This window comes from Mchenga conophoros, linkage group LG8 (genome assembly GCF_057382185.1).
Source record: "Mchenga conophoros isolate Kocher_MC1m ecotype Shallow Benthic linkage group LG8, M_conophoros_male_GT1.1, whole genome shotgun sequence".
Lineage (NCBI taxonomy): Eukaryota > Metazoa > Chordata > Actinopteri > Cichliformes > Cichlidae > Mchenga > Mchenga conophoros.
Genome location: NC_140533.1, coordinates 25989855 through 26017765, shown reverse-complemented (window position 1 = coordinate 26017765; position 27911 = coordinate 25989855). Strand labels below are relative to the sequence as shown.

The 27911-nt window shown below is 38.6% G+C and overlaps 2 protein-coding genes across 4 annotated transcripts in view; both read left to right on the top strand.

The window, feature by feature from the left end:
• Positions 1-437: 437 nt before the first annotated feature.
• On the top strand, positions 438-9354 carry psmd11b (proteasome 26S subunit, non-ATPase 11b). 2 transcript variants are annotated; one of them, XM_085285238.1, is made up of 13 exons: positions 438-770; positions 1833-1934; positions 2472-2668; positions 3578-3635; positions 3928-4122; positions 5731-5875; positions 5967-6027; positions 6397-6459; positions 6713-6838; positions 7559-7594; positions 7701-7752; positions 7842-7984; positions 8079-9354. In XM_085285238.1, the coding sequence occupies exons 1-12, from the start codon at positions 680-682 to the stop codon at positions 7982-7984; spliced, it is 1269 nt and encodes a 422-aa protein (XP_085141364.1). In that variant the 5' UTR covers positions 438-679; the 3' UTR covers positions 8079-9354. The 2 variants fall into 2 exon arrangements, with proteins under 2 accessions (XP_085141364.1, XP_085141363.1); XM_085285237.1 differs by having other exon boundaries at positions 440-770; positions 8074-9354.
• A 1397-nt stretch (positions 9355-10751) lies between these two features.
• Positions 10752-27911, top strand: part of LOC146568883 (vesicle-fusing ATPase-like) — a 30306-nt gene continuing 13146 nt past the window's right edge. Inside the window, exons 1-12 of one of the 2 annotated variants that reach the window (XM_085285235.1) lie at positions 10752-10873; positions 13941-14026; positions 14779-14875; positions 16832-16871; positions 19663-19829; positions 20059-20166; positions 20395-20470; positions 20889-21044; positions 23667-23866; positions 26367-26532; positions 26686-26760; positions 27427-27614. In XM_085285235.1, coding sequence (XP_085141361.1) covers positions 10862-10873; positions 13941-14026; positions 14779-14875; positions 16832-16871; positions 19663-19829; positions 20059-20166; positions 20395-20470; positions 20889-21044; positions 23667-23866; positions 26367-26532; positions 26686-26760; positions 27427-27614 — 1371 coding nt within the window. In that variant the 5' untranslated portion in view covers positions 10752-10861. Of the gene's footprint in view, positions 10874-13940; positions 14027-14778; positions 14876-16469; positions 16486-16831; positions 16872-19662; positions 19830-20058; positions 20167-20394; positions 20471-20888; positions 21045-23666; positions 23867-26366; positions 26533-26685; positions 26761-27426; positions 27615-27911 lie in introns of those variants that run through there. The other variant, XM_085285236.1, reaches the window with a different exon arrangement.

The following is a 27911-nucleotide window of genomic DNA, read 5'->3' as shown; positions in this document are numbered from 1 at the left end:
CATTATTTGTATATGTTTTTCCAATTAGAATATGCTTCAGCAAGAGCACAGAATGAATATCAGCACACATTTAGGGACCCAAAGAGATATTATGACCTGGATACTACGCCGGGGTAAATTTGCACTAAATAAAAATATAATTGCATGATTTTAATCCATAACAAACACACCAAATAGACCACATTAATGTTTTATCAGTTTTTAGACTCTGTCTCCCAAACTGATCTCAGAATAGCACAGCCTGCGCGCATCATTAGGGATGATCGTTCTTAGGGCGGCATTTAGCCACGGAGCTCTCTGAAAGGGATCACATTTTAAACTGAACTTTAAAACTGAATAGAAAATAAAACAGAAAAATAAACAGACCTCTAAAAACTGTAGTCAAGGTTAAAAAAAAACTGAATACGTCATCAGAATTAACATTAATTTCTCACAGCTGGTAGAAGTGAAGACGAAATGGATCCAAGATTCTCAGTTATTGTGGGGAGAAAATTGTCATGGGCAGAAATAAGAACTAGTTTCTATTTATGTTTTTAATACTGCAACAAAGGAATTTGATGACTACATTTCCCATTATTCCTTTCAATCCCGACATGCAAGATGTACAGTGGCGTCACAGGCGTTTGGTAACGTAGTCCCCGCACGTATTTTTCATTCAGGCAGCATTTGAATAAGGAAGATGGCGGCTGCAGCGGTGGTTGAGTTTCAGAGAGCTCAGTCTCTCATTAGCACGGATCGCAACGCCTCTATCGACATCCTACATTCAATAGGTGAGTCTTAGGCTGGTGTTTTGAGGTGAATATCATCCCATTCACTGCTGTAATGAATGATTTTACAGTTAGTGTGAGGCGGCGGGGTTAGCATGTAGCTAGTGGCTTTGAATAGCTGGAGCCGGTGGTGTGCCGTGCTGACTCACTGTAGAACGGTGGCTAACGGGAATTGCTAGCTGGTGGATGTTAGCTCGTTAGCACCGTTGCTAACTCTAGGCCTAGCCATGGAATGTGTCTGTTGGTGGTTGTCAGAATTGTGCATGAGTTCCACTGTGTGTGTGTTGGAGCTGTGACACTGAGCACAGTTGTCATTGACCCAACTAAAGACTGTCATGTTAGCATAGTTAGTGTTGAGGCTAACATCATTAGCCTGTCATCAAAAGCCTCTCAACAACACAGTGAAAAGCAGCTACCTTATAAAGCGAGAGGACCTATAACCTGTTTCATAATCAGCTCTACCTCTATAAATAACTAAATGATGGTGTAAACACACGAGTAGTGGTAAAGAGTTCTTACATTTCCCACAACAGACATAGCTGTCCCCAATCTGCCTTGTCACACCAGCCCTACTAGCTGGCAAGATGTCATTTTCTCTTGTTTACCTCTAAGGAACTTATGTTCTTTCCACCTGTATATCTCTAGTATCAGTGCTGAAATTATTAAATGCTCAATTCCCCTGAAACTGCTCAAAGGGGCAAAATTATTTCTTAGTTATTAAGCCACAAATTGACTGTTTCCCTCAGGATTGTTTTCTTTAGTAAATTAGTTGGATTTTGGAGATGGTGATGGGACTAAGATATCTCAGTTTTGTCCTGCACAGCTTTGGCATTTCAAAAGTATTTCAAAAGATTTTGTTATTGAGGATTTTATGGAACCAAGAAAATTTAATTTTATTTATTTAAATATTTTTGGTTAAACTGTTTATGTCACATGACAAATCACAAGATGGGACTGTGTATTGTTATAATAAAGTGTGGATCACTATGCATGTTTGTAAATTTACTTGCCTCATAGTTATATTTTAATATTTTTTTTCTCATGTGAACTTGTTCTGTTTATCAGTGAGAAGAGATGTTCAAGAGAACGATGAGGAAGCGGTTAGAGTTAAAGAACAAAGCATCTTGGAGCTGGGCACACTGCTGGCAAAAACGGGACAAGCTGCAGGTAATGTTCAAAGACATTCTGTGTACATTTTATGTTTGGCTAAAACCTGGGTCCTGTTCCAGAAAACAGTTTCAGTAAACTGTGAGTCTAGACTTAAAGTCGGAATTGATTTACTCTAACATGAGAAAAGTTAAGCTTCCAGAAAAGCTCATCTGACAGGGGTGAAATTCAAGTTACATCAACTGAATATAAAAATATAAACCATACAGATAATGGTTACATCTAGTAAGAATATCTCACTGAGATTTCAGCATTTGTAGTGTGAACTTGTGCTGATCTGATAAGAGCTCTTATAGCTGCTTTAGGTGCAGCAGGAGGTGCCAGAGAGAAAACCTGCCAGTGAGCAAGTTACGTTCACAATCTGTTTAGGTTATACGTCTTTTTGCAACAAAAAAACTCAGTTTTCCTCATTTCAGGGTTAACAAAATAAGTTTTCCCTAAACCTGTTGCAGGGCGCTGCTCAGACTAAGAGATGTTGTCATATATATGTTTTTGCTCTTAAAGTTTTGAATAAGTTTTTCTTGTTTTTGTCCACAGAACTTGGTGGACTCCTGAAATTTGTGAGGCCTTTCCTGATGTCCATCAGTAAGGCCAAGGCGGCTCGGCTCGTCCGCTCTCTGTTAGATCTATTCCTTGACATGGAAGCAGCAACGGGGCAGGAGGTGGAGCTGTGTCTTGAATGCATTGAATGGGCCAAGGCTGAGAAGAGGACCTTCCTACGACAAGCTCTGGAGGTAAAAAGATGTCTAGCATAGGCTTGTAAAAACCCTAAAATGTGTAAGCCCATACATACTTTGTCCACACCACGTATGAGAGCAGAAAAGTGTTAAAACAGTGCTACGAAGTCTTTTTTTCTGAACTCTATCACTTTTACACCAGATGTGGCCTTTCTACTTTATAAAAGGAAGGGGAAAGATAACTGGATTAAGTGGGGGATTATTTTGTATTTTGGAAGTTTGATAGTAAAGACCTCCAGAGTAGTAAAAGCAACAAATTGCAGTACATGAACTGTGCCATTCTGATAGAAGAGGAGTATAAAGATGGTTATTGGATTTGTCATAAATGAAGTTATTGCTAGCTGATATATTTGTCCTCCCACCTGACCTCACTTAGTGCTGACATGGAACACAGTTTATGAGTAATGATAGTGAAAACAAAGAAATATGATATCCCAAACATAAATAGCAGCTGTGGGAGAGATCAGATTTAATGCGTTCTGACTCATGGAGTGGGAGACGCTGTGATTTCAGACAGATAATGATGGAGCGATTGGTTGTGCAACACCACCACTGTGACTCTGAGATGAACCTGGATGAAAACAGGAAACCTAAGAATTCTTTACCTTTGCCTGAAGAGGATGACAGTTGTAGTTGTAATTTACAGCAATTATTGGAAAGCTAATAAAATGCTCACGGTGTGATTTCTTGATGCTCAGTGCGGAGCTCGATATGATACCTGCAAGAAACAGTTTGATACCAGTTACAACCAGATGTTTTCATCATCAAAATGCTGTAGAAGTTAAGATTACTCTGATGGAATTAATAAAGGGTACGATTCTGTCATTAGTTGTTTCTTATAACTGCTTCCATGTCACAGCTGTTGCTGCTGTTCTCTGCTCATCTAACAGCTTCTTGTTCTTTCAGGCACGACTGATCTCGCTCTATTTTGACACCAAAAGATACCAGGAGGCCTTGGCTCTCGGTGAGTGTTTAGAGATCCTTTTTAACATTTTTATGTTTTGGGTGAATTGCAATGTCTGTTTTCTACCACCAAGATATTTGGCAAGAAGTCTTTCATTCTTCTAGTGCTACATTTAAAAAGTTAATGCTTGACTAAAATACTTCATAAATAAGGGGTTGTGGGAGGAAATTGAGCAGCACATATCAGCACTATAATTGCGCATTCATCCCCAGGCAATTACATAATTTTGATCAAAGTTATTGCAGAAGCTGGCGTACACGATATTAACCCAGATTTGCCCTCTTACCCTCAGGCTCCCAGCTGCTCCAGGAGCTGAAAAAGATGGATGACAAAGCTCTTCTGGTTGAGGTGCAGCTGCTTGAAAGTAAGACATACCACGCCCTCAGTAACCTGCCCAAGGCCCGCGCAGCCCTCACTTCAGCCAGAACCACCGCCAACGCCATTTACTGTCCTCCAAAGCTCCAGGCAGCTCTGGACATGCAGTCAGGTAAGAGTTACCAAAGTCTTACCTGGAATAACTTTCTGTCTGGGCGAATTATCAAAAAATGGGAGACTATTTTTTTCCTTCATTTTTTTTATTCATAAAGATGCGGGATTGTAAAGGCCAGGTTCACACTTGACCGGCTGATTACTGCTGAATATTTCTTGCATGGGGCTGAAACGGTTAATAAGGCAGATGGATATAACAGCTAATGAATGGTGTGCTCATCCATTGTAGAAGGTAACTGAACAGACTACATAATATTATACCTCTGCCTGAAGGTACATCATCCATGCTCTGCTCAGTAAAAACAAAATGATCCGATACTGATTGAGAAAAAGTAATAATCAGCCTAAACAGTCCCTCTGAATAACTAGTGAAAAAAAAGGTGTCAGATTTAACACTGATGATGCTTGAAAAATGTTGCAAGGGTTAGTTTCACATTTTTACAGTAAAAAGAACAACTTAGTTGTTCAGAGGAGGGGAAAGGACTGATGTCAGCAGATGCTATGACGATGTGAGATCGGCACAGTTTTCTGGCTTTTTAAGCCATCCTTTCCTGCAACACTACCATGCAAAAATTCAGACTTTGTCATTGATAGAATCTTTTATGTCATTCGATTGCAAAAGTTGGATATGTGGAAAATTAGTGCCTGATGTCTACCATGTTGTCCTCTTTTGGTTCAGTCATTGAGCAGGTGCCAGGCATGCCATAAATCTTTGACGAGATGCCCTTTTCTAGAGTTTAATATTGTTTGATAGGATCTCATAGTAAATGGTAATTTTCTGGCCTTTTTTCCTTTTTCTTAGTTTCAGCTTTATTTACAAAAAAGGCACATTTTTCTATTCTTAAGTTGAATGAAGTTATGGTGGTTTAGAGTAATAAAATGTTGATGTAGACAGTGCTGCACCATCAAGAATTTTTACCCTTATTAATAATTATTTTGTGTTTTAATAACATAAAGCAGGTCTTTTCTCGACAGGTGCATGACAAATTTAGATTTGATCTCCAGTGCCTCTAACGGTTATGAGTATGTGAAAACCACACAGTTTCTGATGTTGAAGCCAGAAGAGCTTGGAGGCATGATCTTATCATATTTATTCATGGATATAAATGGCGGAGTGGATGAATACAGTAGAGCTTTTCTAGTCTTATAAACAGTTTAAAGCAGTTTGCACCAAAAGCTGCATTCAGGCAGCCATTTTACGATTGCATACATACTCATGACACATCTGGGATGTTTTTGACTTTCAGTGTTTTGTCTACATGGCAAAATACAGACTTTGAGGTGCTTGGGATCAAACTGCTAAATTCCTGATTACAGGATGGCTGACTAAATTCTTAGACTTAGCTGCATAACACAATATGACCTGAAAAAAATGACACAACATGATCATTTCTTTTGTACTTTCCAGCGTTATGATTAAGTTGTCCATGTCGGGCAACGCCCAGAGAAGCTCAGCACATGGTGGTTTTAATACTCTTTGGAGTCATGCAGTCATATGGCAGCCTCGGCGCTCCGAGTTTTTGTTGAAGCATCACATACTTCACTGTTGTGGGTTTTTGTTTTTGCCTGAAATGGTAACTGTCATGCTGTGCCATCTCTGGTGCAGGGATCATCCATGCAGCAGAGGAAAAAGACTGGAAGACGGCCTACTCCTACTTCTTTGAGGCCTTCGAGGGTTACGACTCAATCGACAGCCCCAGAGCCATCACAGCACTCAAATACATGCTCCTGTGCAAAATTGTACTCAACTCGTAAGTAGTACTTATACTGTTTTACAGTAATACGTGGTACTAAACACTCTTTAAATGTCTAATGAATGTATTTATTACTTGACTCTTTCAGGCCAGAGGAGGTACAAGCCCTGATCAGCGGTAAACTGGCCCTCAGATACGCAGGCAGACAGGCAAGTACAAGCTGTCATTGGATTTTTACCCAAACACGGAAAGAATCACAAATGCTGCAAACCACCTTTTGAACTAAATAAAATAGAAATATCAGTTGTGGATTATTCACAAAGCAGCAGCTTTAGTGTGCAAAGGTGTAATAAACATGTTATTTAAGTGAAGCACACAGTTTTTGTGCGAGTGCTGCAGAATTTTACTCAAATCTTTGATGATATTTGAATTTAAATAAATGTCTTGGTGTGTTTCAGAAGAAAATGACCTTCACTGTAACTACCAGATATTTCTTAGTTTTGTGTGGGTGCTTCATTAATGTTTTTTTTCTTGATAAAAACATTACTAATATTTTTTTCTCATCTTTCTGTTTGTAGACAGAAGCATTGAAATGTGTAGCCCAGGCCAGCAAGAACAGATCATTAGCAGATTTTGAAAAGGTAAGAATGCCTTTAGCATTGTCAAATTTTGCCCGGTGGCTTTAGATAAAGATAAAGAAACACACATTTTGTCATTATGGTCTCTTTGGCCTCACATTTGTCAGCTGAGGGTGAGGTGACACACTCAGAAGTTAACATTAGGTCCTCGATTTTCATTTTGAAGGATTAAAACCTTGACGTTTTGTGTCGTAAGCTGCCTCCTTGTTATTTGACAATTTAAAGTTTTCCTAAGTCAGAGTTTGGCATGTTCCAGGCCCTCACAGAGTACAGAGCAGAGCTGCGGGACGACCCAATCATCAACACTCACCTGGCCAAGCTGTACGACAACCTGCTGGAACAAAACCTCATCCGAGTCATTGAACCATTTTCCAGAGTGCAGGTGAGAACATGCAAGGCTCAGGTGTATATAGGAAACCCACCACTGTAATACAAAATGTGAAAACTTTTACCAATCAGTCCTAAAACTTTACATTTGCTGAAAAGTAAAGTTGTATTTGTGTCTTTGAAGAAAAAACATCTCATAACATGGGGGATCATTGTAAATACAGCCGCTAGCAGACTTTGTTGCCCTGGCAGCCATATAAGCCACCCTCTGCTTTTCTGAGTTAATGCGATACCATCTCTTGGCCTGAAAGCTTGATTTTATAAGCAATAATGCTTCCCCCTCCCCTGCTGTTTGGTTTATTACACTTTCATTTTGGTGAAAACTTTGGGAGATACTGGCATCTTTCTCTCTAGAGTCACTGCTTAACTGCGTGAATATATTTTAGATGCATCACCTTATTTCCCAAAGGTATATCAGTTTGAGTGATCCTGGAGAAACCCTGCAATATCCAGAAATGGCACACGGACACACTGTGGACTATTAGCATGATGAGGCAGCTACATTAAAAGCCTTTCTATTTGATTTAACTCTTGTGCTAATCATACAGTTTATACTGCGTATTTCTATCAAACAATAGAAGCTGAAGTCTGCGTGACTGCAACAGGTCTATTACTTAATACTAGTACAGACTGATGTTATTGTTTGTTCTTCATCATTACAACTGAAAAATGTATAATTAAGATCTGTATTTAATTTGTGTCCTTCGGTTTTCAGATAGAACACATATCAGGTCTAATCAAACTATCTAAGGTAAGTGTTGCTGCATTTTGGATTTATTATTTATTTAAATTTTTTTAAGCTAACATTCAGTCTTGTGTATCAGCTCATTTTTAATTCCTCATCTTTATCTCTTTAGGGCGATGTTGAGAGGAAATTATCACAAATGATTCTGGACAAAAAGTTTCACGGTAATTGTGTTGTTGTATTAAAAAAAAGTATTTTGCAAAGCTATACTCGGCAGTCTGCTGTAATACTGTTTTTTTGCACGCCGCCTTAGGAATCCTCGACCAAGGTGAAGGTGTTTTGATCATATTTGAAGAACCCCCAGTGGACAAAACATACGAAGCAGCTTTGGAAACAATTCAGAACATGAGCAAAGTCGTGGATTCGCTTTACAACAAAGCCAAGAAGCTGACATAGGTGAGTAAAATTAAAGGATTCGGTTATATGTGCAGTCTTCTTTCTCTCGTCTAAATCTATTTTTCTTCTTCTTTTTTAAACCCCCTCAGAGCAGATCACTGCAGCAGTGAGATGGAGAAACTGTGTGTTTGACCAGCGTGTGCAACATTTTCAGAGGGGACAAGGGAGAGCAACAGGAAGTCTCACAAACTGCAACAAAACAGGATCCCCCAACATCAAACCCTCCCCCCTCTCTACCCCTCCTCCACGGACAATTTCATCACTTTTTTTTTTTCCTTTTCTTTTTATTCTTTTTAATTTTGATATCTCTTCAGGATTCTGTATAACACTCAGCGGCCATATCAGGCCATCAGGGAATATTGTACAACCACAATAAAAAAAGATGGAAAGGTTTAAGAATATATATATGTTTATATCTGCTGTAAGGTTCGGCCTGCCAAGCCTTAAAGCTGACTCCACTGCAACCTCAAAGGTGCAACTTTGACCTCTGTGGCCTCGGGCTCTGCGAGGCTTTCTCTTCCTCCTCCATATCTTTCAGAAGCACACTGTTCAGTTTTTGGAAGGTTGGGATGCTCCTTGGAGTGCTGATTTTTAGCCCAAGAGCTCCCTCTAGCTCTTTTTTTTTTTTTCCCCTCCTCCTCCTCGCCATATCAATGCCAACAGTTAGTCCCCTCTGTATTTCAGATATGTATTAAACACTTTCTTTGTTTTTGGCTTTTGTGTTTCTTTTTTTTTTTTTCTTTTTTTTTTTTAAAAAGGAAATCAGATGGTTGCCACGTCTGCCCCTCCTGCTATTATAAGTTTCTAGAACAGACAGGATGCCATTTCACCACTAGTGCCATGTTTTCGGCGCTTCTGTTTGCCTCAGTGTTTGGATGCAATGAGATCGCAGGGTAGAGGTGGAGATCATCGCCTCTGAGCGTCTGTGAGTTAACCCGGGTGAACAGTTCTCCATTGTTAGTTCCTAGCACTAGTGTGGTATGCTAGCAACCAAACAATTTGTATGGTTTTGATTTGGTTTTTGATTTTTTTTTTTTTCTCGTTTTGTTTTTCTCTTATAAAGACATTTTCGAAAATAAATATTTTGTATTTTAAGGATTTTGTCTTGTCTCTTGCAAAAAAGAAAAAAAAAAGTTGATAATTTGGGCCAATGGAGCTAGTTTGTTAACCACAAAGCTGCATGAGGTGGTTAGTAGGCTGGTGTTTCATGTTGCAAAATTCTCTGACATGCATTTAATGATGGTAGAGTATCCCAGATGATGTATACGATAGCAAATGTCTTTTTTTTTTTTTTTTTTTAAAGAAGAGGTGTTTACATTTAAAAAATTAAAATTACTCCCAAAATGGAGATGTTAACACCCTAAGAACAAGACTACACTTTTGTGTGCTGCTCTGTCAGTAACAACTTTACATCAAAGGGCATTAAATCCATTTTTTCTAATGGCTTTGATTTTCATTTTGCTTTTTTTTTTTTTCACTAAAGGTAATTTGTTTAATCACATTGAATTAACCTTTTCTATGATTCTAAGCAAGATTTATTTCTTTTCCTCAAAAAACAAGAAGCACAAGTCGTTACTGTAGCTGTCATGATAATTAAGAGTTCCAGATCAAATACTGCATCATTATGAGTAACTTTGGATCCCCTCGCAGCATTTCTACAGATTTTTTTTTTTTTTTTAACAGATTTTCCACATAAATAAAGATTTCCATTTGCCTTTGAAATTTAAGCATCTTGTTTTCCAGCTTATGTTTTCATAAATAGTTTTCTGCTGTCCACGTGATTTGAAGGCAGTTATATTTAAGTTTTTATAACTCATAGAACAAGACGTGGTTATCAAATTGCACATTTATAGTAGTTCTTTATTAGAAGTTTTTCATGTGGAAACGATATGATTCCCAGAGCAGACAGATCATACACTCACTGGACACTTACATATGCATTTTCCCTTAAAAACAGCCTTATTGCTAAGTAGCACAGGTGGAACAAGCTGCTGGAAACAATCCTCAGATATTTTGGTCAATACTGACATTACCGCATCATATCAACACTTCCTGCAGATTTGTTGGCTGCACGTCCGTGATGTAAATCTCTCCCCTCCACCACATCCGAACATTGCTCTACTGCACTGAGTTCTTCAGCTACAGAAACTATTTTGAGAAAACAAAACAAAAAAGTTTCACACATTATCTTCTTCACAGAATCCACAATCCATCTGACTAAGCACATTTACATTTTAGCCACATTTTTTTGTTTATTTGTTCTTTTCTCCCATAATTCTTGTTCCCAATGATAATAATGCCTATATGTTTAATATGTGTTTTCACCTTTATATTGCAAATTACAATGTTGTATAATCCACAAATTGACATTTTAATATCTGATTTCCTAAAACATTTATTTCTTCAACGCCATTGTTTTATTATAGCTGGACTTAGGACCAGATAAGCCTGGTCCAAGGGCTACATAACTTTTGATATCCCTAAATAACATCCCAGTTTGAAATTTCTGAGGGTTTCTAATATGAAAGGAAAACACAGGCATAATAAAAACTGAAGACTGTAATCTAAAACTAAGTCTAAACCCAGCCTAATGTTATTGTGGATCATTTTTCCCCATATAGAAAAGATTTCGTTTTATCTATTATCTGACACAGCCTTTTTTTTATCACCTTGGAGCAATCCAACCTGGGAGAAGATCACTTTTATGGGTGTCTAAGGATTTCAGAAACAAGCTTCCCGTCGCTTGCGTGATGACGTTACAGTACGTGTTGAAATCCCGCCTCCTTCGACGTCAGTCTGTGCGTTTACCTCTGTCAGCGGAAGCTTGATGCAGAGTTTTACCAGAAGTAGGATAAAAAACAAAAACAGCCCACAGTGATGTCTACACGGGTGAGTTTATTTGAAGCTCAGACTTGGAGCGGAAAATATTGAAGAATAAGCCGGAAGTACACTTAGAGGACTGCAGGGGGGTTTGTACTCGGACAGTGAGCCAGCACAGCACTAGCTGTGTGGCAGATTCAGTTGTCATTCATAACTTCGTAGGCAGCCCGGAAGACAAATGGAGTATCTTATGACCAGTGTGAAACTCAGCATTCATGCAGCTGTTTTTGTTTCCCACCTGTGAATTATTATAAGTAACATTTGCCATATTTGGGCTGTTTAGCTGTGTTTTTAGCCTCGATATAAAAAAACCTGCTGTTCAGGGTTGGATGTGTCTCTGAAGTGAAATGAAGGAAGTGTTGCGGTGTTTAATGGGTAAAAGGGAACAAGAAAGGCACATAAAGAGAAACGTTTACTGAAAGCCCAAACTTACTTTTAACTCAGTGTTAAAAATTGCATTTTTACTAATACTTTAGCTACTTTCAATTAACCAGTAATTAAGCCTGAAAAGCCCCATGTTACTGGGTATAGGGCTTTTCAGAGATATAGGGTATTTGGTGATTTTAAAAGTGTGATATTCTAATATATCATCCTATATATTAATTCACACACATGAAACAAACACATTTCAGCAGCATTTTTGTTATATGCAGTAATATATTTGCTTAGGTACTGGGGCCTGTAATTGAAAGTAAGGTTAGTATATCCAGGGTATGTTTCCTTTGTCTGGATTCACCCCTGACATGTCAATCAGACTAAGCAGTCACATGAAGCTGGTCATCATCTCATTAAGTTAACCCAGGATTTCCCAATCTTGCTACAAGTGTATTTGTAAGGGGAGGCGTTAACAGCACAGCCGCTGATTTTGCAAAATAAGATGCACCTTTAATAGCAACCCTGCTGCTGCAGACATATCAGCATTGTAAGAGAAAAAACTCTATACAATAGTTTAGCATTAAAAGTACTGTATTAATGTGTGTGTATTCTAAATGTTTTGATCAGTAATACTGGAAAAGAACTACTAGGCTATATTAATAAAATTTAGTGTATTTGAAGGCATCTCTGTCAAGACGTGAGAGAATCTGATGCATTATAGTCAAGTTGTATTTAATACAGTTAATACTATAGCATAATTCGTGCGCAAAATATTAGTAACCATAGCTTTAAAATTAATGTAGTGATCGCCGTTTAGATTCACCTCGGCATAGTACAGGTGTTACTGTCAAAAAGAGAAAGAATGGGCTGTTCTCAGCCAGTGCAACATGTAAACGTGCATTTTGTCTGCGTACACACAGCCTTAGTTTTTAGTCAGTTTTGCTGTAGCTGTGTAAAACAAAGTGCCGCTGGATGAGAGTAAGAGGAAAGATCAATTATCTTCTTGTTTAAGCTCATTAAACAGATGGTTTGCTAAAGGACTTTTATCAGATTTTTCCCAGTAAACGTCTTGAATGTTGATAACAGAAGTGAGGGCTGCTGTGGACTCTAGAAAAACATGTTCTTTCATTCCCCCAGTTCAACATCGCGGTCACTGTTTGCTGTGTGGAGCTAAGTTGTTAACTACACCCATATTGACAGTAAGCTTCACTGCTGTTCTGTCATCAAACTTATTGCTGAGAAAAACAGAGGCCTCTTGGGCTAAATCTTATAATAGATACTGAGTGTAGTTGCAAATGTGAGTCAAGTATGGTTTTACATGCCATGTCACCTTTCTGCTGTACAATAAAATTGAGTCTGTTCACCTGGACGTAGTGTTTTCAATGGGAGAAACATTTCATGATTCATCCAGGTGACTTCTTCAGTCTCAGAGGCTTTTTTAGGCTTTTTTTGGTACTTTAGTACTCTTTTTGTTCAGAGAGGAAGGGGAGGCGGCCCACTGAACATGGGCCAAGACACCTTCCTGCTATTGTTTTCCCTTTTTCAATGAACAAACCTAAAACAGTTCTTATTATCACCAACAACTCGCCAAAAAAATAACAATTCTTAATACTTTTGACCTCGGATAGACTGACAATCTGAGATTATCAGGAGAGCTAAAAGGCACAAGAAAGCCTACTTCCTGAAATGCTCAAAGTAGGCCAAGATTAACGTTTTTAGATCTAGGTCAGCACTTAATCATCTTTTTGGATATTTGAGATGAAAGCAGGTTAAATCTTGGTCGCTTTCTAAGAAGGATGTAATGAGATGGGGGTTTTCTTGTAATTTTCAAGATTTTGTTTCTACAGTAATTTGGTTTGGTAATGTTTTTTTTTTGCTACGCAGCCTGTGTGTGTCAGTATAAAGACTTGTGTATGAATTTGCCTTGAGACATTTTCTGTTTTCATAGTTTCATAATTATTTTTTTACACAACAGCCTGATGTGGAGTCATAAAGATCACTGAGCTGCAAACCTAGTGTGCAATTACAGTACAAAATGATTCTTCAAGGCCAGTCTAAGAGTTGACTAGGCTACGCAAAGAGAGTAGTAAAAAAAAGCATGCATGCACGTGACTCAGGTGTGCAGAAAGTTAATGTTCTGCTGTGGCTTTGACATCATTGCTTTGCATAGTGCAACTGACAGGAAAAAACCTACCAGCACAGAAAAAAAAGATTGTACAGGCCCGTGGTGCATTGGACTGCTAGTTTTAAACCTTTTTAAAGATTAGGGTGCACTAAACCAAAATTTGAAGGCACACTTCATTAATACTAGCAATAAAAGGCTTCTTGGTTCAGCCATGACAGCACACGTGTGCTTCTATGCTGTTAAATTCAGCTGGGTAAATCCAAAAAGGAAGGAAATAATACAAATTATCATGTCACTTTCCCCATGATACCTTTAACTGGTAAAAGAAGTGAGGTAATGTGCTAACAGTTTTAGCTAAGTTGCAAAATTTAATTAATTAATTTACAATTAGTCTGGCCAAGTGTGATGATCTGATTCCTTTTTGTGTCATGTATGACCATAGGCCGACCAAACCTTTTACCCTGTGGTTTTTCTACACAAAACCAACACAAGTGATGTAAAGACATAACTTGAGAAATGCTTTTATTTGTATTTTTTGTCTTTTGCAAAGTCACATTTTTTTTTTTCTCTGTTCAGGTTATGCAAACGGCTCGATGCCCGTCAGACGAATTGTCGCTCACCAACTGTGCTATCGTCAGTGACAAGGATCAACATTTTGAACAGTGAGTCAGATTTTTGGTGTGCATCTACACAGGCTGTGTGTCTAGTTTCGTCAAACCAGTGGGTTTATGTATCAGCTGATAGTGATGTCTGCATTCAGATTTTTGACGTTCTAGTAGATCAGGGGTGCCCAATCCCGGTCCTCGAGAGCTACCGTCCTGCAGCTTTTAGATGCATCCTTGTTCCCACACACCTGAATCAAATGAATGGCTTGTTATCAGGCCTTTGCCAAACATGATGGCATGCTGAAGAGGTAATCAAACCATTTGATTCAGCTGTGTTGGAGTAGGGATGCATCTAAAAGCTGCAGGATAGTAGCTCTTGTGGACTGGGATTGGGCAGCCCTGTAGTAGATGGACAGACCCATTTAACAGACCCCATTATGGGATGGATGTTTGTATGTCCATGGAATTTTCTGAGTCATGGTCTGATTAATCCAGTAAGATACAACTTAAAGTAAAATAGATACAAACTGTTGTTGTTATGCTGTTAAAAGGCCAAGAATGAACTGTCCATCATTCAGTTTATAATCATAAATTCATCAAAGACAATTAACGTAAACATGTTAGGTGCTTCTGTGAAGGACAGTCAAACATGTTACCATTACATTTATAATATATGACTTCATTCGTAACTCAAGCCAAGGTATCTTGTTTGAAAACCTTTGTCAAGACAAAAAAAAGTAATGGGATTTTGTTTGTTTCAAGTATTTGCTTCATGTTTGCTTTCCTTCTAATTCTTCGTCTCGATGCAGACACGTGATTGTGCGCAATTCAGCCCACAAGTATGTTTTCACCTTGAAGCCGCATTCCAGTGTGAACATCAACACCATCGCCTTCAGTCAGGCTCAGGTAGGCTTAAATGTTTGAGAGTTTCAGATGATCCTTGGCTGCATGTTGTCACTGATTACTCAGTTCCTTGATGTATTTCCTGCAAATATGATATCTCGGTATTTTTACCGATACTTTTTTACCACGACTGTTTTCTGTAAGTACAGCGTCTTTAAATTCAAAGGTTGTAGATGTCAGGAGGACGTTAGCAGGTCTTAAATTGGGTAAAAACAAACTCAGATAAACTATAAAACATGACTTAAATAAATGTGTCATAAATGAATAAAGTTAAAATGCAGAAACAGTCTGTGCAAAATTAATTATCAGACCGTGCAATGCTCAAAGAAACAGCAAAATAACCCAAGAGATCTACCTCAGACTGTACAGGCCTCAGCTAGCATGTTAAATGTTAAGGTTCATGACAGCACCATTGGAGAAAGAGTGAACAAGTATGACTTGTTTGGAAGTGCTGCCAAAAGAAAGCCTCTTCTCTCCAAAAAGTAAACAGCAGCATGGCTCAAGTTTGCAAATTTATATGTGAACAACCCATAAGGATTCTGGAGCAATGTCCTTTGCATAGGTAAAGCGGAGATGTTTACCCATGATGTACAGTGCTACTTTGGCAAAAACTAAATAGTGGATATCAGTAACAACACTTCATGAGGGGGGGGGGGGGGCTTGTTTTTCAGCCAACCTGAGCACCTCGCAGTCATTGAGTTGACCATGAACTTCTTTACATACAAAAGTATTCAGGTTTTACATGTGAGGCCATCTGTCCAACAGATACTAAATCATCAGGGGTAATTACACATGCTGCTTCTCCATTGTTTATTTTTTGTTAAATAATAATTACATAGTGTAATTTATGATGTGTTTCTGTTCATCTGAGGTTGCATTTACCTAACTTTAAGACCTGCTGTAGAATAGATCATTTATTATGTCCTGAAATGTAAAACCTTAGACTTGACAGAGTGTACTTTTTCTGTTTTATTGATGGTATATACTGTATTTTGAACAAAAGCAGCAGGTGAGCTGTTAGGTGTACAGCAGTGATTAGAGTGATTGACTGGAAAATGTGACTTCCTAGCACGTATTTAAAAGCAGAGGTAACCTGCGTCAGGAGCTGCTGTAGTTTTCAGGAAACTTAGTAAAACACTTCAACATTTTCACCTTTTGACCGATTGATGTTTTTAATCAGTAATAAATAGCTCAGTGTTTTGGATGAGAGGTTTCTATGAGTTCCTGAGCCACAGCTCATTACCTACAGTAGATTGCAGTAGTCACATGACCAAGCTGACCAGCATGGAAACTAAAACAATGCACTGTTTGGGACACAGTGAGCAGCAACAGACACAAATTTGTGTCATAGATAACTTCCACTTATTAAAAAAATGCATGAAAACACTTTGATGGTGTTCAACAAAGCATATTGTTGTGTATTGCTCTTCATAGCAGTTTGCAATCTGATATTCTGACAAGTAAACTTAAAAACTGTGGTAGTTTGAGAGCTCTTTGCATGGACCTCTTTGTTTGTCTCAAACTGTCTGTTCCTGCTTTTTCCTCTTTTTGCCTTGCCTCTCTCTGCCTGCTCTTCTTCCATCTATAAACTTGGCAGCTACGACCGCACACAGGTACTACTGAAACCCCCTCAAAATGGTCTTATTTTACCACAAGAATTATACTTACTGAATGACCATTTAAAACACGGAAACTGAGTCTGCCTGCTGTCTCAAATAAAAATGGCTAGTTGCCCATCAAAGACACGAGTGATGTATTTCAGTGGAGTTTTGTGAAATAAGACCATCTCGCAGAGGAAACGTGAAACGTGCAGTGATGTTTTCTGTGTGGTAGCTTCGTAGGAAATGTTAGTGCCTTTTAGACTGCTAAATGTTAGCAAGGTTGTTGCCATAGTGCGTCACTTTTTAAGAGCAAATGATAAGGCGTGGAACTAAATCAATCACTTCTCTTTGTTCACAGAGAAAATGGGCAGGTATAATAATTGGACAAGAGATTGAAGGTGAGTTGAAGATTTAATCTTTTCAATGCATTTTTTATTTAAAGCTTTCCACATTTGGCCACTTGGGGGCAGCAGAGCAAAATTAATACAAAACATGAAGTTTTTTTTGCTTTTTGTTAATTTGTTTTCTCCCCATCTGACTTCTTCTGGAGAAAGAAGCCCATCTTCACTTTACAGATATGTGATACCTCATAAATAAGTAATAAAGTGTTCACTTCATTTTTCCTGGTTCATATTGGGGATGAATTTGTGAGACAGTACACAAGATTGACAGAAATCTCTGCATTTTCATCCTTTTTTCATCCTGTTATTCTCGAGGCTTTAGAATGCAGTTATACTGATATAGCTGATAATTAAGATAAATTCTGATAAAATATGGATAATTTCTCTTATGAGCAGCTCTCAGTAAAAGTTTCTTACATATATGTACAGGGTGCATAGACTAATGATTGCTATAGTAAATAGGTGTGAAACTCATTTTAGTTCACAAGCCACATAGGGCCCATTAAAGAGAGCCAAACTAATGAAACCAGTGCACCACCAGTCTAAAAACACCTCTGACTTTAGCCTGAGTTTTGTGTAAAGAGGTTTCAGTATATTCTGAAAGGTCTAACACAAAACCTTTTGTGATTGCTACTGTTACATGGTTGTGTATTTATCAACAGAGTTTCAGTATTTCTCTCATAGAAGTGAATACCTTTAGAGTCACTGGCAACCAGATAAGAAGCACTAGCAGGGACCTTGAGGGTTCTTTGATGTAGCGTGCATACTTCTGACTGCACACTGCAGTCTTTCTCACTGTGCTAACTTCTGATGGTCTTATCATACAGATTTCTAATTGTGCGTGAGGTTAGAGGGTATAGCTATTATTCAAGTGTCAGGAAGGAATGAGGGAATATGATTTGCCCGGCAGATTGAAAGACAGTTTAACAATATGTGTAGGTGTTGCCTCTGCATATCTGTCACAGAGGCTAGCCAGCATCCAGTGAAAGAGGAAGACTTTCCTTTGATAGATATTTTTACTTAGCCCCTTCGGCTAAAGTGGTGCGTCTTACTTGATTTGGGGGGAAGAAAAGAATAAATGTCGTCATAGTTTTAAAATTTGATCCCCGTGAAAAACATGAAAGCCCTTACTCTTATTCTTCACGTATTCTTATTCATCAAATCACTATGTTTTGGTATTTAAACCTACCATGTATTTAATCATTCAAATCATTTTCATAATGAATATAAATGTGGTAGCAGTGTCTTCTAGTGACTATGATTAATTTGGGCATATTGAATGTGGATATTTCCACTACCTGGCAGCAGTGGAAATATCAGCACGCTACTTGCAGACTATCTCATTTTCATAACGAGATAGCAGCAGTTTGAAGAGATTCAGTTTAGAGTGAAAGGGGATGATGGATCATATCTAATTCAGGAGCTGCCTGGATTTCATTTGGTTTCTCACATTAAAGGCTGAAGGAGCTGCTGGCTGCTAACGAGGAGCTAGTGATGTGGTTATCCCTCCATATGCACTAATGAGCTCAAATTCAGCTATTTAGTTAGCATTTAACAAGAGATGAGAGGGATACTAGTAGATATAGCAACACTCTCTTTAAATTCTAAAGTTATACCTATCAGAACGTAATAAGTAACCTGGTGCTCAGCAGGTCTTAAAATTAGGTAAATAAAACCTCATATCAACTGCAAAAAAACTACATATTGCATTTCTTATTGCTTATTTAATAAAAACTAAGCCAAATGCAGAGGCAATGTGCAAAAAACTAGGTATATTTTACTGCCCTGTGTTGCTAATCAGCTTTATAAAAGCAACATTTTATCAGTTTGCTGTTCTGGACACTTTAGGTGTTAACAAAATGCAAAGGAGGAATGATGCCAGCAGTAATCAACTGTAACTGCTCATCAATCTGGGAGTGGTTAAAAAAAGTCAATTTTCACATTCCGACACATTTTGAAGTCCATCATTCTGCAGTGAGAAAGATTATTCACAAGTGGAAAACTAAACAGTTGCCAGTGTTCCCAGGAAGAGACCTAGCACATTCTTCTTTGGAAGTGTTGCCTCTTCTATTTACAAAGAACATGGCAGCATGGCTCAGGTTTGCAAAATTGCATCTGAAACTTGTGGTTTTGCACATCAGTTTATTCTGCTTTTATTTACATTTTGTGAGGCTTCATAGCCTTTTCAAACAGACAGTATAGTACAGTTTTTTAGTTTTAGTAAAGCTACTAATGTCATAACAGATTGAAATGTTTTTAGGCAACGGTGGTGATAAAAACAGCTTTCATGATGTCTTTTTTGAAAGTTTCTCCTTTTTCGTTTACATCAGCAGGCATAATAAATCATTTGGGATCAGTGTTTGGAAAGAGTGATATGTTAAATAACAAGATGGAACAAGAGAAGCACTGACTTCTATCCAAATAACATGACTCCAGACAAATTCTAATGTTGCGCTTTACATGGTGGATATATAAATTGTCAACTGTTTCCTCACTTGTTCACTATGAAGTATTATCTTCAATGTAACTTTGTGTTTTGAAAACTGCTATACAAATAAAGTGATTTTTATTATTCGGACAGCTTTATTAGGTGATATAATAAACATTTTTACACATGCACTACAGTCCTACACTTTTTCAAACATTACTTTAGCTGTTTGCAAAAATACCAACTGTCACATCCAGCGTTAAATAGTCTGCCAGCTCCCCACTACAGTGCCCATGAGCAATGATTCAGGTTAACGAGAAATACTTTGTGCTTTCATTTTGATCTTTTCTGCCATCACAGTGTCAAACTACACGTTTGACAAGTCCAAACAGTGTGTAAGCAGCATGACCGTGGAAATCGACTTCCTGCAGAAGAAGCATGCAGACAGCAAGGCCTACGACACAGACAAGATGGCTGCTGAGGTTCTCCAGAGCTTCAACAACCAGGCCTTCAGTGTTGGCCAGCAGGTGCTTTTTGGCTTTAACACTTTAAATACTGATTCTAAAACAAAACCGGAGACCAGTTTTAAAATGAAGCTTAGTAACACCTTTACACATAAATTTAAGAGTAAATATGTGATCATTTAAACTTGTTTACTACTTAAATGTGTGTGTGCTTGTGTGCTTGTTAAACTGATTATCTATGTGTGTTTTTGTTCGTTTTGTCCTGTGCATGTATCTTCTTTTTTAAAACCAGCTCGTGTTGAGTTTCTGCGAAAAGCTGTTCATCTTGGTGGTTAAAGATATGGAGGCCATGGACCCCAGCATCCTGAGGGGAGGACATGGTTCTGGGAAGAAACAGAAGGTATCTGGAGAATATTTTTAATGCTGTCCCTTGATGTTCACTCACCTATATACCATGGTAGCTATTAATTTTAATCCATACAGTTTATCTTAAACCTTCTCAGGTAGTTAAAGGGCCAGATGTTGTACCTGAATGTTGATTTCAAACAGGTTGATGCTGTTATTGAGGCAGTGAAAACAGGGCAGTGTCTCAAGCCAGTTATCATCTTACTTTTGCTTGTTTCTTTAGATTGACATTGGTTTGTTGGTGGCAAACAGTCAGGTGATTTTTGAGAAAGCAGAGAACTCATCCGTAATCCTGGCTGGTGAGTGTCGGACTTTTACTTTTTCTCTCATTGTAAAAATAGATTCTCATATGCCTACACTTAATACAAAGTGCAAATGTGACTGCTAAAACCACTACACCTGTTACACCTGCATTTACATACATCTACATTAACTACATCTGAAGCAATTCTCTAAAGTACCACAAGGGGGCACACTTCACTCACTTAGCTTGGCCTTTGGGGTTTAAAGGCATTGGGTGACTTATTAATGCAATACTTTAAATACAGAAACCAAAACTGGCTCAAGGAGAGTTTAAAGTTACATTTTAAAATTTTAATTAACTTTGATGCACATCAAAATAAAGCTTGCAACGTCTAAGACACTAACAAACGGAGGAAAAAGGAATTAAGTGTACTGTTGAGTGAATAATAAACATTTTTATGTTTTACCCTTCAGGGAAATCTAAGACTCGAGAGTCACGTCAGTCTATTATTAGCCCAGACTGGAACTTTGAGAGGATGGGCATTGGCGGCCTTGACAAGGAGTTTTCGGACATCTTCCGGAGAGCCTTCGCCTCCCGAGTGTTCCCTCCAGACATAGTTGAACAGATGGGTAAGCCCCCCTGGTTTTGTCATCACGTATTCATTTGTTTGTGGCTCTTTTTCCACTTTTTATACTGCCATGCTTAAAGTCTGATGATGATTTAAGACATCTGTGTGATGAGGCCATAACTGGCCAACAAAAAGAAGTTCGGTTGTGTCAAAATCTATGAAAAAATGACCCTATTTCTTACTTCATCTATGATCTCAGGAAACTGTTTCATGATGATGTTACTGTCTAAACTGTTTCTACTCTTATTGGCTCTAATATGGAGTTCATTTTTTAAATTATCATCCCATTTGGAGTGATAAAGCACTGATCCTCAGTGTTTTGTCAAAGAATTTCATAGTCACTCGATATGAGTGCATTTGTCCATACTTGATGAACATTAACAACCAAAATGTGGAAAGAAAAAATCAATCCTAATAATCACTGTTTTTCTCTGTCTCAGTATTTCTTCCACTGTTCATCAGATTAAAGAGATTACTCATGCTAAATGTAATCAGTGTTTTCAGTTATTACATTCAGCTTGTGTTTAATCCTTTCGTCGACGTAACACAAACATAACGTCGAATAATTCCTCTGAGAAATGCAGCAGCATTACCTGAATCGGCAACCCCCACAGTGAGGGAACAATCAAAGCAGTGTCCTTTCTGGGTGCCTGGACCGTGACTAAATTCCCTGCTATCCCCTCTCATTAATAAATCTTTGACAGCAATCAGATTACAATGATGATTCATTTGCCAAAAGGACAGCAGCTCATTCTAATGAAAGCCATCAGGCGGTCTTTGTGACTAATACGCAAACCCTCGCTTCTCACACGCATTCACACACATCTGTCCTAATCCTTGCTCCAAGAAGCTAACAGTCTTGTGAAAACCTGCTGTAAGGACCCCCAAAGCATGGCAAATATACACTTTACATGAGTTTCCCAGACTCTCCATACCTGCAGAGCTAAGAGTGGCAGTGTCCAGCAGTGTGCGAGCTGACCTTTAAACAGTTGGTTGTGTGCAGGGATTGGCCTTTGGCTGTGCCCAGCTGGATGTTCTAATGAGATGGCATGTCCTGATAGCGCACCCAGCAAAAGGTAAAGTGGTAATTGGCAGGCGTGGGGAGCAGGCGGTGCAGGTGCTGACAGAGCGGCAATATGCGTGCATACGTCACACATGATGTGTGTGTGCCTGAGATGCTGAGAGCTTCACCTTGTCTCCCCTTTGCTCCCAGAGAGGTGAAGCAGACAGAGAGAAGCTTCAGTGCTTGCTCTTCCAAACCCGACACAACCACATCACTTCTCCCCACCTTGCAAGAGAAGCCAACCCCCTCGTCTCTACGCTCTCACCTGTCAGACTGGGCCGCTTTTCCCTCAGCAGGCCAAATGGCAACTCAGATGGTTATCTGTGGCCTCTCAATTAGTCTGAGCTAAATGTCATTAACCAGGTGCAAAAGGCCATTTAAAAGAGCCACACTGTAAACATTACCGAGTGGAGAGCTCATGGATTCCACGCATGATCTTCTTGGAGAAGAAGCAAGTCTTTGAAGGAAATCTTAAGTGCTGGAATTATACGGCTTACACTTCTGCTCCTTGGTCTGATCATTAAGTTCATAATCTTAAAATTAACAGCAGCTCAAGATATTTTAAGGTGATATGAATGTGCATCAATGGAGGTGAGGTAGAGTAGGACTTGCAAAGAATGCCTACTCTACTCTGTTCATGTTCATCACACATTTACCCCCCAGTCAAAGGGGGAAAGGTCAAAAATGGCTGTATTTCTTAAGAAAACTAAATTCATATTTCAGCTTCTTGTTAATATCTGTAGACAAACTATAGAAACGTCATCACCTAACACTAACACCTTACTGGCTGACTAAAACTTTGCAGGGCGTCACTGCAGTCCCTTCTCAGTCAACAAAAAAGTAATCCATTAAGATCATTTCTATAAAAGGCTAACATATAGCCAACTTCTTACGAAGGATTGAATATTAAGCTTGAGAATGACGACAGAGCGATAATACACCACAATACTAGGGTGTATGCCAACATTTTGCAGCTGCTACATTGTATAAAGCTAAATTATTGTCCGAAATCTTGGGTAATGAACAACACTTAAAGCAAATGCCTTCTCCTGTTGAATTACTATTTTCTTTTAACTGGAGAAGCCATTGGTCATCCTTCTTACGTAACCTCTGGGCTCTCCAGTGTAACTAGCAGATTTCCAGGCCAAGACTTCCTGTTCTTTTGCTTGTCTATGTTTACTAGTGCATATATATATATTTAAACACAGCTAAAATAAAGCTAAAACATTAGTGGTTTTGAATTTGCATTTCAGCAACGTAGTTCTCCACGGACTGTTTACCTGTTTGCAGCCAGAGCCTACTCAAATGTGGCTGATCAATACAACCTGGACTGCAGACAGAAACCGGATAGCTTCTGGTATCAAATCTCTTATCCCTTTGTGAATAGATTTAGCACATTCTTATGCAGACATCTGTTTAAATAGGTAACTGTTTTGGAAACATATGATACAATTTATGCATTTTGCCACTGATTTCTACTCATTTTCTAGCTGTTAAAGTGAACTGTGGGTGCTCGGTTTAACATCAGCTCCTCTCCTCTGCTTGTCCATCTATCTCCAGGCTGTAAACATGTGAAGGGAATCCTGCTGTACGGGCCCCCAGGCTGTGGTAAAACCCTGATGGCACGACAGATTGGCAAGATGCTGAAGGCCCGGGAGCCAAAGATCGTCAACGGCCCTGAGATTCTCAACAAGTATGTGGGAGAGTCTGAGGCGAACATCAGGAAGCTGTTTGCAGATGCAGAGGATGAACAGAAGAGGGTGAGAATAGGACACGATGTACATTTTGTATTGTTCTTCCACAACAGAGCCAGCTTACCAAAGCAGAGCAAACATAAAAGTCCTGTTTGTATTAATAAACGAGTCTGTTTTGTTGCAGCTTCCAAGTAATATTGGCTGTGTTGCTAGAACTTTCCTAAACTTCTAATCTAGAAGTCATCAAAAGTCACTGTGTTTGTTCAGAGTATTTTCTCAGTAGCTATTAGTATTCTTCCAGCATCCCAGTGAAATACCGATAAGCACTGCAGAAAAAATCTAATTTCTCAAGAGTGGAGAGATCTGCCCTTTAGCCAGACATAGCTGTAATGACTTTTTAAAGTTTGTGCGTGTGTGTGTGTGCGTGTTTGAAAGGGAAGAGGGGCCACTGAAACCCAGCAGTGATAGTTGGTTTGGATGGTGTGACATAAGCCTCACTCTGCACCACTTAATGAGGGGCTGGGTTCTCTTTGACCTCCTATAAGACCTCCCTACAAACCCCCACACACACCGTGTATGTGTGTGACATTAACAGCTCTACACCTGCTTTAAATGCTACGTCAGAGTCTGACAGGTCCGTAGATGGAGCGATAACCCCCCACCCGGCTGCTCCATCGCTTTTTTTTCATTCATTCATAAGAGGCTCAATACTTGTATTCAGCTCAGGATGAAAGAAAAGCAGTCACGGTTTCTTCTTGCTATGCTTCTGTGTCTCAGCTGAAAAAAAATGTAATTTGATTTTATATTTTACAAGGTTATTATAGTTTAATAGTATACTTTTTAGTAGTTTTATTTTAGTTTTATTTTAATGTAAATTTACAATTTCCTTATATTTTCCTTATATGTTTGCTGTGTGGATTTTACTTTAAATTTGGTTTTTATTGTTAAAAATGTAATTTTTTCTATTAGTCTCACTCTTGGGTTGAGTATCTTTTCATATAATAGGGGGCATTTTTAAAAAACAGTTTTTACAATATAAAAACTTGACTCACATTTTCCACTTTCAGTAAAAAGTTTACTTTCAAATTTTATTTTATTAACAAAAATATGTATTTTTTGTTTTTATGTTATTTTAGGAAGCTTCTTTTTTTTATTCTTCTGCCTCTGCAAGGTGCTAGATGGAAAGCCATTTTATGGAGTTCCACATTAAATCACTGTAAATTGAATTGGATGTCAAGAAAATACAGGTCAGCCAAGGAGAGGTAGTACCCAGCTGTAATAACACTGCTGTGCTTACTTTTTGTTCACTAAACATTTAAATGAATGTCCAAACCAGAACTTCCTATGGTTTGCCAGCTTCAGATCTTACAAAAAAAATGCCTGAGACTTTAGTTATTCCAGTTTCATTAACCAGATTTTCTTATTTTGAGAATTTTAGTAGCCAAAACAAAGTCAGTTTTCTGCACATCTTCCAATAAAATGCAGCTGTATCAGGTGCGTCTAAGCTCCAGGGCAGAAAACTTTGGGAGGACAGAAATGGACCGCAGCACACTGATGAATTTTCAGCCTTGAGTTGTGCAGGCAGATGAACTTTTCCACAGAATTCAATGGCCAGCACCAACATACTTTACCCGAGGACCCGAAAACGGACTCCCAGAACTAAGAGACAATTATAATATTGTAAGACCTTGAAAATAACAGACAGCTCCTTAAAACCAACCCCCTGTTTATTTGGTAAACTTATTCATACACCTATATGTTTAAGAAATTAAGCTACAAGCAAAATTAAGCGTGTTTGAGAAGGAAAAAAAGTTTAAAATACACATTTGTGTTTGTCTATAGTTTATCTTTTAGACATTTTTGCAAATTGGTGCATGTTTAAAGGTGTTGATATCTCTTTTCTTATACTCTGTGTATATACAGAGCTTATATCCTCCAGATGTTCCAGATGTACTCCTTTCAATAAGTTTTAACAGAGAGGGCTTTGTTCATTTATCATTCAGTGCATGATTTAGTGCAAAAGATGGACTCGTTCTGGCTGTTGGAAGTAATTTCTGATTTATAGACAAATAAAAACCTTTGACTTTTATATGGCAATAAAATCAAACAAGAACTATGTATCTATACTATCCAGTTCTGATTTCAGTTTAGGAAAAGTGTGTCAGGAAGGTCATATTTATCTAGATAAATCTGAATTTTTATATTTAAGCATTACCTTTTCTAAGGCTTCTAATATAAAGAGAGAATGTTCCTTAATTGATTTGTAAACAGGGAAAGTTTTTTTTTAACCCCCGTAGTTCATCTGTGTTGTCTCCCCTGTAGTAAATATGATAAACATGCATATCACTTTTGCGCTTTCAGGTAAGTAGGTGTAACTGTGTAACACCATCTCCTGCAAAATTACTTATATCCAGCATGACAGATGTAGAAAAACTGGATTTACTCAGCATTATCGAGGCGATGTCCTCCCTGCTTGTGTGAACAGATGGTATAGGATAAAGGTGCAAAGCAGGTATTTACAGTTTACACATTAATCTTCTTCCTCTGCGTCTGTGTCGGCGAACAGCTCGGTGCCAACAGCGGCCTTCACATCATCATATTTGATGAAATTGACGCCATCTGTAAGCAGCGTGGCAGCATGGCAGGAAGCACAGGAGTCCATGACACCGTGGTTAACCAGCTGCTATCCAAGATCGATGGAGTGGAGCAACTCAACAACATCCTGGTCATAGGTGCAAACATGCAGACATTTTCTCGCAGTATATGTAAACTAGCATAAACACTTTCACATTTAAATCCTGTCCTGTGTCACGCCTGAACAGCCAAACTCTGTCTCATTACTTTTGTTCTTCCCTTTCTTCTGGTTTCTTTTCTTTCTGCCTCAGGTATGACCAACAGGCCCGACCTGATAGATGAGGCCTTGTTGAGGCCAGGAAGACTGGAGGTGAAGATGGAGATTGGTAAGAAGTAGCGAACACACAGAATTTCATTCCGTAGACTTAAAACAGCGTGTCCACAGCATGTCTTTTGTCCTTTCTTCCTTCTCTTACCCAAACTGGTCACGGCAGATGGCCCCGCCCCTCCCTGAGCCTGGTTCTGCTGGAGGTTTCTTCCTGTTAAAAGGGAGTTTTTCCTTCCCACTGTCGCCAAAGCGCTTGCTCATAGGGGGTCATCTGATTGTTGGGGGTTTCTCTGCTGTATTATTGTAAGGTCTACCTTACAATAAAGTGCCTTGAGGCAACCTTTGTTGTAATTTGGTGCTGTATAAATAAAACTGAATTGAACTGAAAAGAAAGTTAAAATGATTATAAAGAACATATTTTTAAAACCTATGAAGTAATTAGTTAAAGTATTTGCTCAAATAATTAATAGAAAATCAGTGAAAATACTTCTACTGTGGGTCAGAAAGTCTTAAAAACAGTGTAAATAAGTAATACTCGTGCTATCAAATGAAGAAGTAATGTATCTTATGCAGATTTCTGCAAGTTAATACCAGCAGCCTTACTGGTAAAGCTCAATGGATACAAGGCTGTTATCAGCTGTGACTCTTTGACTGTGTGCACTACAGAACCAGTACACCACACGCGGTCACTTTCTCCATTTCCTTTTCTGCTTTATTCTTCAAGGCTTACCGGATGAAACTGGGCGAATTCAGATCCTCAACATCCACACAGCGAGGATGCGGGAGAACAAACTGCTGGCTAGCGATGTCGACGTTAAAGAGCTGGCTGTGGAAACCAAGAACTACAGCGGTGCTGAACTGGAGGGTCTGGTCAGAGCTGCTCAGTCCACAGCCATGAACAGACACATCAAGGTCAGTCCAAGGAGCTTATTTACTGTCCATTTATTAATGTGTATGTTTTTTGGGTTATAGAAAACAAGGAAATAATAGTAAAATGCCCTCAGAGCAATATGTTCCTCACTAATATAAGAGTTAAAATACTGGCAAGCAACCAGTATTTTCCACAAGCCAATACGCACTATAAAAAGCAAATACAAAGTTTAATTAAAGGGCAGTAAATTTAAAAAGAAAACTAAAGGAAGAGAAGAAGGAAAGTAGAAGTAATGCAAAAAATGTATTCAACTTTTGAAAACCTGTTCTTTTTATATT

Coding starts and splice junctions, on each gene's coding strand:
- psmd11b (XM_085285238.1), top strand. CDS start 680: ATGGCGGCTGCAGCGGTGGTTGAGTTTCAGAGAGCTCAGTCTCTCATT. Junction 2,669..3,577: donor TCCTACGACAAGCTCTGGAG/GTAAAAAGATGT, acceptor TTGTTCTTTCAG/GCACGACTGATCTCGCTCTA. Junction 3,636..3,927: donor CCAGGAGGCCTTGGCTCTCG/GTGAGTGTTTAG, acceptor TCTTACCCTCAG/GCTCCCAGCTGCTCCAGGAG.